The 14,336-nt window shown below is 42.8% G+C and overlaps 1 protein-coding gene across 3 annotated transcripts; it reads left to right on the top strand.

Annotated features, from left to right (window-relative positions):
* The first annotated feature begins 551 nt into the window (after nt 1-551).
* Nucleotides 552-7,400, top strand: LOC117882247 (neuropeptide Y receptor type 6-like). Of its 3 annotated transcripts, none has more exons than XM_034780362.1 (4): nt 552-817; nt 3,420-3,475; nt 4,195-4,359; nt 4,927-7,400. In XM_034780362.1, the coding sequence occupies exon 4, from the start codon at nt 5,112-5,114 to the stop codon at nt 6,234-6,236; it is 1,125 nt and encodes a 374-aa protein (XP_034636253.1). In that variant the 5' UTR covers nt 552-817; nt 3,420-3,475; nt 4,195-4,359; nt 4,927-5,111; the 3' UTR covers nt 6,237-7,400. The 3 variants fall into 3 exon arrangements, with proteins under 3 accessions (XP_034636253.1, XP_034636252.1, XP_034636254.1); XM_034780361.1 differs by having other exon boundaries at nt 3,389-3,475; XM_034780363.1 differs by lacking the exon at nt 4,195-4,359 and having other exon boundaries at nt 3,389-3,475.
* The last annotated feature ends 6,936 nt before the right edge of the window (nt 7,401-14,336 follow it).

Below are 14,336 nucleotides of genomic sequence, written 5' to 3'. Positions count from 1 at the left end.
ACTCCCTGAGCCGAAAAGTTCCTTCCTTGTCACCTCCACATCTAAATAATTAATAAATAAATATTTAATAAAAGCCTTATTAAAGAAATGACTGTATATGTTTTTAAATTGTAAAATAACAGTAATGACCATGAATCCTATTTCTTCCCAAGCTTGGATAATGGGCTATGGTTTGATCTTGAGGAAATTTTTACAGCACAGGTACAAAATACCTAAAATAGAGGGTATTTATAATGGAAAAATCACAGTCCTAATTGTACTAGGGCAAATAACATCACTTCAACAGAACATGTATTCTCCTTCTAAGCAGTCTACTGTTTAGCTGTATTTTCATTCCCCCTTGGGGAAAAAGCAATAAGCCATCTGCAAATATTTACCCATGTGAAATCCAACTGAGATTCTTAAGAAAACATTTGTACTATAGAACAGATAAGATAATTGAAAATGAAATTTCAAGATAATGCTTGAAAAAACGGGGAAAGAAAATATCATCCCCATGGCTACTGGTCCTCTCTCCTCCCTGCTTTCTCCTCATTGGTGTTTCCTTCTTCTTAGATTCCAGAGCTTGTTTTTGTTCTCAGCAGCCTTTCCAGGGTGAGGTGGCTTCAATTCCCCATTGGAAATCTGAATGAAGCTGCAGTTTGCTCAGGAAGGGAAGAAAGAAAAGTTTAGATCTGGCTTTAGCAGCAGACAGATGCACTTCTGATTTCTTCAGGCACAAAGAAGATGTGTTTGCTGACGTTATACTTCACCTGAAAAGGAAAAGAAAATCCGTTAAAGACAGAAGAGTGGAAATATTACTTGAATTTTCCAACAGGTAAGAAGTCAATGCATTCGTGAACCTGCTGAACGGCAAAAACACCAAACCATCTGAAGGGGAAAGATCTTTGAAATATGTATTTCAAAGTATTATTTTATTCCCCATTTCTTAAATTTAAGGATGACAGGGCAACTTTTTGAAGCTTTTACATTTGTAATGCTTTCAAGTTTAAATCATAGATTTTTTTACTGAAACTTTTCCTAATCACTTTGGAGGGAAATATCCAACTTTGGCATAACTCACAGCAAACTCAAACAGGGGTGTTTATGTGTTTATTTTTGTTATTCTTATTTTATGTTCATACTAGACTTTTAACTTTCATTTGTTTCTGGATGCTTCAAGAATGTTTCTGGCAACAATGAAGGAACAGGGTAAATGGCTTATCATTTGGGATGCTACTGAACCTTCTGTGTCTGGTTATGGTGATGAATCTTTTTTAAAATGGGTATTGTAGCATGAGAAGTATGTGTCTCAGTATTACCGAGATTAGTTCTCTTAGTAAATATTTAAAGAAAGAAAAAAAGAATTCTACATCCAACCTAAGTCTCAATTCAAGGATGCAAAATATTATGTTAACATTGCTGGTTAGTTTAAAAATGTTGTTCAATAGAATTAATACATGCTGCACAGCATGGCAGTGTAGGTTGTTTTTCCAAGGCATCATTTGCTAGAGATTATGTATTTTTCCAGCTGTCGAAAGAAGAGGGGTGTAATTACCTTACTGCTGAGGAAATGTTTAAATTACCTTTTATTATGATATATATGCTAAAATACACTTTTATTAACCCACATTACCAAGCAACCCAGTAACAATTTCCAGTTGTCAGGAATGACGCTTTTTTCCTGGAACAATGACAAAATACAGTCAGTGTACAAAGAGTTAATGAACTGCAAATGCCCACATTACAAGGTCATTAAAAGGACATTCCTTGAAGGTAGAAAGGGCCAAGGGAGTCCCAGAATCCACACTGAACACAGCAGGAGGACATTGGGCACTTGTTGATACATAATCATTGGCATTTAATTAGAGATCCTTACATTCTATTGTGAAATAGTGGATAAGTAAGTAAACATAGTAAATAATGCATAAAACACCACGAAGCTGGCTCAGCCTCATCTCCTGGTGGGCCCACATAGCCTCCCCTGCTAGAGTAAAAGAGACAGCAGAGCAGGACTTGTTTGTAGTGGTGCATGGAGCCTAAATAGATAGGCTCCCACTGCACCCTATTTGCAAGGAGGCAGGGCCCAGACCTGGGGTCAGGCAGTGGGAGTGGTCAGTGCAAGGAGCAGAGGCCAGAGATCCAGAGGATCATCTCACGGACAACAATCCGTCCATACAGCCAGACCCTGGGTCTGTGACCTGCACGCACCCTAACACTGGCAGCAAGACTCTTTGGAAGACAGGATCAAGCTAATGCACTAAGATAGCAGTGTGGATGTTGTGGCTTGGGCTCTCAAGCCTAACGGGCCAGGTGGGCTTGAGAGTCCGAGCCTCAACGTCCATGCTGCTGATTTTAGTGCACTAGCGTGAGCCTGTCTCCCCAGACTAGGAAGCTCACTCCTTGCTGCTGTGTAGTCATATCCATGGTTGCAGTACGGCCACTGGCTAGCTTTGCTTTTCCAGCTTTGCTTTTCCCTGTGCGTGAGAAAACTCCAGTGGGGCAATTACTGCTACTTAGAGCAACCGCTATTTATAGTGGATCCCAGGGGAATATGCTTAATTTAGCTCCTGTTCTCCAACTGCTTGCTTCCCCAACTAGCCACATCACCCAGTCACATGGGGCCCAATCCTGGAAGCTGCCAAACACCTTCAGTTCTCACTGAAATCACTGAAAATGGAGGGCACTTTGGGAGTCCTGAGAGAGCTGCCCTCGTGTATGCACCCACAGAGGTGACTTCTTGGGATGACAATGCTGTCATGTGGCTATCTTTCCTCACTGGTTGCTGGGGTGCATGTAAAGGACCATGGAGGCTATTTCAGCCATTAGGTTGCATTAGCTTCTCCTTCTCCACTCCCTTATACAATCATACAGTTCCAGGCCAGAGCTTAGTATTATCCCTTTAGCGCAGACTTCAGCACTCACATTTGGATCAGCAAGGCCATACAAAGCCACACAGTACAGTCATAATGCCATCCCTCATTCCAACCGGCCTGCACTAGACCCTTCTTTTTATTGGGATTAGAGTGATTTATCTCCACTTGTGACAGATCTTTCACAAGCTTCTAGACTCAGTTGCCTGATCTGAAATGGTAGGACTAATTTCAAACAGAGCTATTGGAAGAAAGCAATCCAAGCTAGAATTCTGCACCTAAAATTCTACAGGCAGCTGTAAACCTGGGAGTCCTATGGGTCTTGGCGTTATATTACCCAGCTCAGCCACAGACTTGTATGATCTAATGCAAGCCACTGAACATCCCTGTGTCTTGGTGACCTAATAAATATAATGACCTAATAAAGCATTTTGCAAAAGTGGGGTATGTAAATGAAAGCGTTTGTCGTAATTATTTTTCTTTTATTTGTTTTCTCTTAAAATTTATACTGCTTCCTCTTCCTGGCTTTTTCTCAGGGCTAGCACAGTGTAATGCTTATTGCTACAGATGCAGAATGACTGCTTCAGGCTTATTTCCCTATGCCTCCCACCAAAGGGACTAAGGTGAGTCAAATCTGTGTTTAAAGAGCTGTAAATGTAACTAGAGGTTGTGACAAGTATAGTCTTTTAGAAATGAAAGATGGGCAAGCAACCATTCTATGTGGTACTTTTTCGTTCTCAGGTTTCTGCCCAAAAATTCACTGAGCTTTGGCTTTGAGTTCAGCTCTTCTAACTAGTCTCTAACTCCCAATCCATAGATTCATTAATGCTGAACCTGATCTCTCATTTCAACCTGTTTTACAACAGTGTAAGTCTATTGATGTCAACAGATTTACACATACACATGTGTAAATCAGGAGTAAGTGAGAGGAGAATCTGCTCTTTGTTTCTATAGACCAGACATTGCATTTAGCTACAGTAAGATTGCTTTGTACTGTTTACCAAACTAGTGCAAATATTAAAAGCATGAATCTATGGAAAGGAAGGAGAGAAGCTGAGGCTAGTATCATATGAAGATACTGCTGTATATGTGAAAGATGCTGCCTCCATCTGGTCCATATTCTTCTCTGCAAAAAGAACAGGAGTACTTGTGGCACCTTAGAGACTAACAAATTTATTAGAGCATAAGCTGTATGCATCCGAAGAAGTGGCTGTAGTCCACGAAAGCTTATGCTCTAATAAATTTGTTAGTCTCTAAGGTGCCACAAGTACTCCTGTTCTTTTTGCGGATACAGACTAACACGGCTGCCACTCTGAAACCATTCTTCTCTGCTTATATTTAGGGCCAAATGGAGGTGGTCTCTTTGACATCGACACAAGTAGAAAAAGGCATCCAGGATGGAAATCCAGTACACAACCATTGCATCCTGCTCCTGTATTCCCCCTGGACCCAGCTCCTGTATTCCCCCCTGGACCCATGATGTTCATATTCTACAGACCTCATAAAGGTAGTGTTCTAGGAAGGGACATTGCATGGGGTGGTGTGGTTAATCTAATATGCTTTACCAGATACATTCCCTCTGTTCCCATTTTTTGTAAAGATTACTTCTGCACAACAACAGAGCATTGTGCATGAAGTCACAGGCAGACTTCGGTATATTATAGCATTGCTTAGTAATTTTTGGGAAGTTGGTGCCAGACTTGAATTTGGCCTTTTGATGGCAGAAGCATTATTCTTTGTTCTCCTGATAATCAAAAATGACTGAACCATTTTTGGTCAAACTTTCCAAAAATATGCACCTTTGGGCAGAGACTGACCCTGCAATATTTTATCCTGAAAGTGAAACTAAAATAAAAAAGAGGGTTTGAATGAGAACTGTTATGAAAACTTAAATAGAGTGGTCATTGCTGTTTCTACTGTAATATGTTGAAATCACTGAATCGTGTGAAGAGAGCCATTGATTCTCTGTAATCATGAGTGCAGAACCTCAAAAAGGCAGACTCAAGCCACTTGTGTCAATCTCTTTGATTTATAGGTTTAAAACTAATGTTTTACCGTTTGCTTTTGTTTTCAGGATTCTTCAATGCTGTAAGTACTAGTATCAGATCTGCTCAAACAGAGCATCATGAAGAACAAGCATAAAGATTGAATCCTATTAATCATGGTCTTGGGAAGCTCCAAGCAAAATATCTTCTAAATAATTAGGGCCAAAAAATAGGCTTGCATACTAAATTATGTCCATGGTTTTAGGATTCCTTTATGATGGAGAAACCCACTCAGCATCCTACTGAGGGTCTGTTTAATCGAACTATTGCAAACAGCAGCAACTCACAGTTTTCACACTTTGATTCATGTCAGCCTTCTTTCCCTGCAGTCTTCTTGCTCATCACGGCTTATACTGTCGTTACAATAGTGGGGCTTTTTGGAAACCTTTGCCTGATTGTTATAATACAAAGACAGAAAGAAGCTCAAAATGTTACAAATATTCTGATTGCCAATCTCTCCTTATCCGATGTCTTGATATGCATCATGTGTATTCCTGTCACAGTTGCATACACTTTGATGGACTATTGGATATTTGGCGAGGCTATGTGTAAAATAAGCTCTTTTGTACAAAGTATGTCTGTCACAGTCTCCATATTCTCACTTGTGTTAATTGCTGTCGAGAGACACCAGTTAATAGTGAACCCACGTGGCTGGAAGCCGAATATGTCACACGCTTACTGGGGAATTATCTTCATTTGGGGGGTTTCCCTTATCATATCCATTCCCTTTTTTATATTCCACCACCTATCTGATGAACCCTTTAAAAATCTTTCTTACCATAGCGATTTCTACACGAACAAAGTTATTTGCATCGAGGCATGGCCATCAGTTGCCGAGCGACTGGTCTTTACCACCAGTCTGCTGGTTTTCCAGTATTGCTTCCCACTGGGCTTTATTTTTATCTGCTATCTCAAGATATTTGTATGTCTCCGGCGGAGACATGGTAAGGTGGATGGGATGAGGGAGAATGAGAGCAGACTAAATGAGAGTAAAAGGATTAATATGATGCTCATTTCAATTGTCGTGACCTTTGCAGCTTGCTGGTTGCCTCTAAATATATTTAATGTCGTTTTTGACTGGAACTATGAGGCACTGATGAACTGCCACCATAACTTAGTGTTCACATTGTGTCACCTGGTAGCCATGCTCTCGACATGTATCAATCCTATCTTTTACGGATTTCTCAACAAGAATTTCCAGAAGGATTTAATAGTGTTAATTCACCACTGCAGATGCTTCACATCTCAGGAGGAATATGAGAACATCGCTCTTTCAACCCTGAACACTGATGTATCCAAGGGGTCCTTGAAATTAAATAATACCCCTGTGAATAGCTAAAAGAATCCCTCATGACAGTCTCCAAAACTCTGAATTTATTGTGAATTTACTGATTCTGGTTGATCCTTTCGGAGGATTATAAAGTCTTGAGCTGTTCCCACTAATGCCAGAGGGAGTCTTTGCCGTTTAGTTCAGTGGGAGCAGGTAAACTTATCGTGTAAACTGTTCCTTCTACATAACATTATTTCTTATTAATTCTAGTAAATCACCCCCCAGAAATCCTTTACAGTCAACACTATGAAATACCAGCAGTATTAGCGTATCATTTTTAAGCCCATGATTTCACTATCAATGACTGCCTCCCTCAGAAATTTTCCACCTCAGTGATACATGTGACATTCCCTGGGTAAAATGCTCTCTTCTGCTTCCCCAGGATAATCCATCCATTCCAAGGTTCCCCCAAATCCACCAGTCCTTCCTCTGCCCTGCCCTCTAGCCTTGTGCCTCTCGACCCCACCGTGTTTTTCCCTGCACCTCATAGAGGCTACTTCAGATGGCCCATCTACATGGCAGCTGTCCCTCACAATGGCTTCTGGCTAGGAGTGGCTGGTCCAGTAGGGAGCAGGTCCCCCTGCTGGATGGCAGTTTGGGGAAGGGGTTCCCTTTTGGTTTTTGATGCAAGTGGTCTTCCCTAATTAATGGGGAGGGTTGGGTTTCATGGCTGATGTATGCATGGGTAGGGGTGGCAAATTAGAACCAGGTATCCCAGGCTGCTGGACTGGGAGCTAGGTCAGGCGATGGGATTCCTCTGGGTAGAAATGGCAGGTCAGGGACAAGGTGGGAAGGAACCCAGATTTTCAGATTCAGATCTGGGGCTGGGCAGGTAGGCATTGTGAGCTGAGGCGGGGAGGCAGCCAGCAGCAGCCACAGGACTTCCACTCAGTACAGCAGCAGCTTGGCCTGCCGCTTCTCCTTTCCTCCTGGTGCAATGCTGAAGCAGCAGCAAGGATCGGGAGTGCAGGCATTACGTGGTATGTGCTCCATTGGCTCTGAGCAATGCTTGTTGGGGGAGAAACAGGAGAGGAGCTTTCATTGGAGCAGATCCCACAGCCCTGGTGGATACACCCGCTGCATGATGGCTGTCAGAGGCTGCAGCCGCCAGCACAGTCCTAGTGCTGAGAACGCTGACAACAAGAGCTGGCCTTAGCATTTTCAAGTTCTGTTTCACCCTTATACCACTCTCATCACTGTAGTATGAGAGCCTTCCATTCGTGCTTTAGTCAATGTGACTACACATCTGCCCAAGTTGGCCTGTGAAACAATTTTTAGTTACCCCCTCCATTCCCCAGTACCTCACTCCTGTATCTTGTTATTACAGCAGTATGGGCACAGATGGACCAATGGTTTTCTGAGGGGTTAGGAAGATCATTCTTTGGGATATGTCCTTAACTCACTTATTTTACGTAAAAGGTGAGTCTGGGGGAAGCTTCGTTAGGGTCTCTCAACCCTCTCTCTGCTTCTCGCTTTCAGCCCTAGCAAGTACTTTCCTTTGTTTTATATCCACTTGTGCTGGTTTGCAGTTCCAGACTTTGTTCACAATTAAAAGAGCTAGAGACTTAATTTTTGTTTTTAAATGAAAGTTGAGATGGGCCCCAAATGAGCCCCTACAAGTGCCATCCAGCTCACCCGTATTCAAGATGAAAAATGCATAAAGCATCTCTCTTATTTGTATTGTATTCTCCTCTCTTTCTCCAGCACAAACTGTAGGCGTCTGTTATAAACACCATTGCTTCTGAAAACAGGCTCTTTAGAACAGCTATTATCAAACCGACTATGAATTCATAATTACTCATTGGCTTCAGCTACTTATACGGATGAAAACATGTTTGTCTTTGGATAGAAAATTTGTTTTGTGCTTTAGTTTCAGAAATATCCTCCCCCATCCCTGTGTGTTATGCACAAAAGCGATAATGCACAAAAGGCGCCTGGGTAAGAGAGGGTATTTTATGTTTGCCATGTATATCCTGTTCAGACTGGCTTTTGCTACAGTGCAGTGCATGGAAGACTAAAGCTGTAAAATTAATGTTTTTTAATTAAAGCATACTGTTAGTTGTTTTAAAAGTTAAGACATACTGAATATACTCTCTATCCACCTTTATGGTGCTATCACAGAATCAATTAGGAATGTCCGAATGGCAATAATTAGAGAGTTTAAATGGAGACAGATAAAATGCTTAAGACAGATATGCACCAGCATATTTCTCCATTTTCCTTTTCCTGTTTGGATTATTTTTGTATAACTTTCCCTACCACTCTGGCTAGTTAGCACAGATATGTGTATGTCAGAAAAGGCTCTCTTCCTCATTGATCAATATCTCTAAGTACAGTGACCTCTCAATGCTAAATATATTACCTCAGTCTCTCAATGGCAACTGATTGTGATGTCATAAACACAGAATTAGGTTTCACAGCAGGATGTACCTGAGAGTGACTTTTTTTAGTCTTAATTTTTTTTTTTAAATTTGAGAGAGAGATTTTCGGACTTATCTTGACCCAGCTGTCACCAGGCATATTTATGCCTTTGTCACTTTCTAGACTGACTACGGTTATTGACTATAATTTAGGCAGTCTGAAGACCGTTTAAAAAAACTCCAGTTATTCTAAAACCAACAGTCTTAATTACTGTACTAATTCAAAAAGTATCACCCTTATTTTTAGTCACAGAAGAGAAGTTCATAATAATTTTCAAAACAATTTTTTTAAAACGTCCCAAACTACTACATGACTTTCATGATTCTGGCTTGACATAACTAATAATCTGATCTTTTATTCACCTATACGCCAGCTCACATTTTAAGTCCCCATGAACAGGGATATTAAGTTTCTCCAGCTATAGACCGAAGATTGTAAAGGACAGAGCATTTCAGGGTTCAGCGTGTCCCAGGGCAAAAAGCGTCTATACAAGTTCCAAAACAGCTTAAGTACAGTTTGGTTCTCTGAAGACTTGCAGATTATCTGAGGGTGTGTCTCCCTTAGCCCTATCTGAGGGTCTGTCTACACTAGAAATGCTACAGCTGCGCTGTTGTAGTGTAGACACTTACTACGATGACGGAAGGGGTTCTTCCATCACTATAGTAAATCCACTTTTTCAAGAGATTCTTCCATTGACCTAGTGTCTACACTGGGGCTTAGGTTGGCTTAACTAGGTATCTCAGGGGTGTGATGCCAGGGCCGCCTAGAGGATTCAGGGGGCCTGGGGTCTTCGGCGGCGGAATTGCCGCCGAAGACCCAGCACTTCGGTGGTGGGTCCCAGAACGGAAGGACCCTCCCCCCCACTGCGGGTCTTCAGGGCACTTCGGCGGCGGGTCCCGGCGTGGAAGGGACCCCCCGCCGTGGGTCTTCAGGGAACTTTGGTGGTGGGTCCTGGAGCGGAAGGACCCCCCGCCGCTGAATTGCCGCCAAAGACCTGGAGCGGAAGAAGCTCCGGGGACTTGGGCCCCACAAGAGTTTTCTGGGGCCCCCGGAGCAAATGAAGGACCCCGCTCCAGGGGCCCCGAAAAACTCTCGTGGGGGCCCCTGCGGGGCCCGGGGCAAATTGCCCCACTTGCCTCCCCACCCCCCGGGCGGCCTGTGTGATGCAACTAGGTCAACTTAACCTTCTTGTGTAGACCAGCCCTGAGTTCTGTAGACTAGAGCACAATACGTCTTATAAAGCATCTTTTAAAGTGCACTCATGAAAGCTCTTGGAATACAGTATGCATTTTACAAATCCACATGGGCAGTGGGAACTCTGCCTGAGCTAAGAGTGCAGGACTGGGCCCTATATTGTTGTAAACCATGAATTCTTCTCTGATAACAGTAGGCATATATGGATATGACTAAGGATATGTCTACACTTAAAAACACGACAGCAGCACAGGGACAGCACAAGTGCAGATGTTTAGTACGGGGCAGGAGGGAGTCTCCCATTGCTAGAGGTAATTCACCTCCCCAAGAGGCAGTAGCAGCTAGGGTGATGGAAGTCTCTTCTGTCGACCTCGAGCTGTCTGCACCAGAGGGTAGGTCGGCTTGCCTACATCTCTCAAGGATGTGGATTTTTCACACCCCAAGAGACATGTAGCTATGTCAATATAAAGTTTCAGTATAGACGAGCCCTAAATTTTAGGAGTTGCCAAATAACCTTTAGCTATTTCAATACTGACATAAACATGCCTTGTGATGGGGTTAATTCCTAAAACCATAACTATTTATCACGGTGTCTGGCTTCAGTGAAAAGCTTTTACATCCAAATTGTAACATGCTCCCTAATGTATATTGTACTGTGAGCGTTACCTGTATTCTGTCATTTACTATGTACAGCCCTAGAACAGTGGGACTGTGACCTAGTTGAGACTTCTCAGTACTGCTAAAACGTAAATGTTAACTGATATTAATAATACTTTACACTCAAGACCACCTTTTTGAAGACAACTTAGTGTATTTGTAACAATTTGCAAGAATGGTGTAAGTGTTTCCTGATTCACTCTGAGCAGGAAGGAGACCTGGTCTCAAATGTATTAGGGCTTGATCCCACTGAGGTCAATGGTGCTGCTCTCATGAGTAAGTACTACTGACATGAGTAAAAGTTGCAGAATTAGAAACACAGTAATCAAAGACTTGAGTGACACATCTGGATAGAATGGCTGTGCTATAATTAAAGCAGTGTACTAATTAATCAAGAATAATGTATCCGAAGTAGGAAGTTAATTTTTAGGTTCTTAGTCCATAACTGCGTATGTCAAACCTGTGCATCAAAAGGAGCTAATGTACTTCCAAAGAAAAAAACTAAATAGTTAAGGACTAAGGGTGTGATCCACAAAGATACTTAGGCACCCAAGCCCCATTTTTAGGCCGTTAAGTCCTGTTTTTAGGCACCTCTGTGATCCACAAAACTCCCACTCAGCTGCCACCTAATTGTGTAAGTGCCTAAACCCACTTAGCGCCTAAGTTTTTTCCTCTGGGCATGCTCACTGTAGACTCCCTCTAGGCACCCAGGTACCTATCTCCTGCCTCAGTATACAAAGTACTGCCTCATGATGGACATCCAGGCACACATCTCCTTCCCAAGCCCCAGAGTAATTCACAAACTAGGGAAGACAGGTGTTTGGCCACCTATAATGTGCAGGGACCCAATGTGGTAGGGGACCTGTGAGCATGCTTACCAGATCAGGCATGCTCAGTCATGCTCATATGAAACAGCTGGGAGCGGGGGAGGCAGGGGGAAGGACATCCCTTATAACTTCTAGTCTAATGGATGGGTACTCACCAGGGTGTAGGAGATCCCTATTCAAGTCCTGAGGGGGAGAAGGGATTTGAACAGGAATCTGCCACCCCTCATCCACTCATTGTATAGGGAGCCTAAACACCTAACTCAGGCTTTGTGGGTCACACTGTTCCTGTGATTTTTTCTAGGCACCAAGACATTCAGGGTTGCAACACCAAAGTCCCTTGTGGATGTCTCCCCAAAACGGTCTACATTTGAACTGGGTCTTCTTGAGGACATAGGCAAATCTCCCATTAGCTTCAATGGGTCAGATCCTCAACTGGTATAGATCACTGAGCTCCAGTAACTTTAATCAAGCCATGTTGATTTATTGCAGCTCAGAGACTGGCCCAACCTGGCCCAGGAGTTCTGGCTGCATAAGGAGCGCATGGTCAGACCCACATTCATTAATACTGCTGGACACATCAGGCTTAATCAAAGAAGCTAGTGTATATACTGGGGGGGAAGGTGGACCAGATTCTGCTGTCACTTATAGAGGTGGAAATCTAGGGTAAAAAAAAAAGATCAAAACTGCTAAAAACTAGATTGCCTAGGCTTGGTCTATCCACACCCCTGAGCCATGTAGTTATACTGACCTATGCCCAGTGTAGAGCGTGCTATGTGTAGAGAAGCTTTCCTGTCAACATAGCTCCCACCTCTCAGGGAGGCGGAGTACCTATGTCAACGAGAGACGCTCTCCCATTGGCATAGATAGTGTCTTCACTAAGCACTACAGCAGCACCATAAGTGTAGACAAGCCCCTAGTTGGTTTTCATTGTGGGATTGTCTACACTTGAAATGCCACAGCAGCACAGCTGCAGTGTAGAAACTACCTACACCGACAGGAGGGTTTCTCCCATCAGCAAAGGTAATCCACCCTGAGAGGCGATAGCTAGGTTGATGGCTTCTCATTCATGTCAGGATCAGGACAGCTTGATCCTTAAGGAGCTATAACCAGCTCTTTAACTGCCCTCTTCTCTCCTGGACTGAGTAGATCTCACTTTCAGAGTATAGCACTGTCCTTAGGAGGGAAGAGGATCATCCAAATATTTAATCTTTCCAGGATTTGCCTTCTGTTTTTTTAAAATTTAGCTCTTAATTTATACAAGAACAAAATGTTCATCTTAGAAATGGTCCGTTTTCTGTCCGGAAATACAATGCACCTCATGGAGCCACACGAGCAGCTCCCACGGTTGCAGATGTAAGAAACTTTCTGTTATTACGGCTACACTTTCCATCCTCCTCCTTACCCCCTCCAAGGCCAACCAGCTGATCTTGACATAGTGGGGTGGACTAAAGCATCGAGAAGCAAACAGTGAGGGAGGGGGGCATTGGGAGGAAAGGTCAGGCTCTCTCACAAACTGGTCTGTGGAATAAGGCCCCAATACTGCAGCAAACACTTGTATTCATGCTGAACTTTATTATGCTGACTGAGTAGTCCTGTGAGCAAGCGAGGGAGCAGCCCTGCAGGAGTCTTGAAGCCTGGAGAAGGCTTCGTACTTGAGCCAACCAGAGATACCTGGCACTGGGAAGAAGTTGGTTCCTTAAGCAATTGATTCTTGATAGAAGAGAGCCTGAAGCAGCCCCTGGGAGGGAGCAGCTGATGCTAGGAGCTCAGAGCAGATGGCCTTCTAAGAGCGATGAAAGACTCTTGTGAAGGACGTTTTTTTGCTCACCCAGGCTGTGCACAGGGAGCCCTGGACATGAGGGAGTGCATGGGTGGCAACCAGCTTGTTTACAAGTCCCATTGTGGAACTCCTCAGGGTAGTCAAATTAAGCATGTACATAAGTGCTTGTTGCAGGATCAGGGCCTAAGAGTTGGGAACCACAATACATTTAAAGCTTTTCATGCTAGTGAGTCTAACAGTGGGCTTAGAAATTTCTCTCTTTAATTATACACAGCCCACTTTAATGTGACAAGTATTGCGTAACTTTGCCTTGTTCTCCTAAATAGCGGTTTCCTAGGAAGTTACGAACAAGACCATAAATGTCCTATTAATAGAGCTTTTTTATGCACAATTCAAAGCTTGAAATAAGCACAAAGGAAAGCCCTATACAGTTTACAGTGATCTTCTTTGGCACTCAGTGGTTTAAATTCAGAGGTGACATAAATGATAGCGTAAGTTGTATGTCAGTGAGTTGGCAGAAGTTGAGGTCAATGCATCACAGGAGCAGAAATGTACAGATGGAGCAGGAGAAGCAATGAACGCATCCTTTTTCTACACATTCTTATATCCACTTCTTAGATTTTTTTTCTGGCACACCTTGCCTCTTCATTTTGTAATTTATAATCACAGGTCCCTGTGCTGATTTACTGTGAATGGCTCTTTCTCTCTGGCCCAGAGGGAGTGCAAACAACATCATGCATGAATTAACCATCAAAAGGCAATCGAGGACTGATACAGCCAGCCCCCTTCTCCTCCCATTTTTTTTAATCATGGAAAAGATATTTCATTTATTAAAAATGAGTTTGAAGTACCTAGCAACCAAAGAGTGAACACGTCCAATCTGCTTCCATGACGTAGCCGCTACATTACCATTCACTGTGTGGTCCCTGAATCAAAGAAATCTGCAGCCGCTGATGGTTGAATTATATCTGTGGTCTTTTTAGTCTTGCTACATAGATAATACATTTGCTAGAGCATTTTGTTGGTATGTCATGTCATTCTCATCAGAGCTAAATTAAGTAACCATTTTTGTCAAATCTTATCACACTTGCATAAAAAAATGCTCTTCATTACCCAGGTGGAAGCACTTTGAGCACTGAGATTGCTTCAAAATGCAATGTTGTTAATAATTGTGCCTTGATTTCTTCACATTACTATTTCTTATGGCTTCATTTGGATGAAGTGTTGACA

This window comes from Trachemys scripta, chromosome 8 (genome assembly GCF_013100865.1).
Source record: "Trachemys scripta elegans isolate TJP31775 chromosome 8, CAS_Tse_1.0, whole genome shotgun sequence".
NCBI classification, from domain to species: domain Eukaryota; kingdom Metazoa; phylum Chordata; order Testudines; family Emydidae; genus Trachemys; species Trachemys scripta.
Note: the sequence above shows the minus strand (reverse complement) of the source record. Positions and strands in the feature narration are given on the sequence as shown.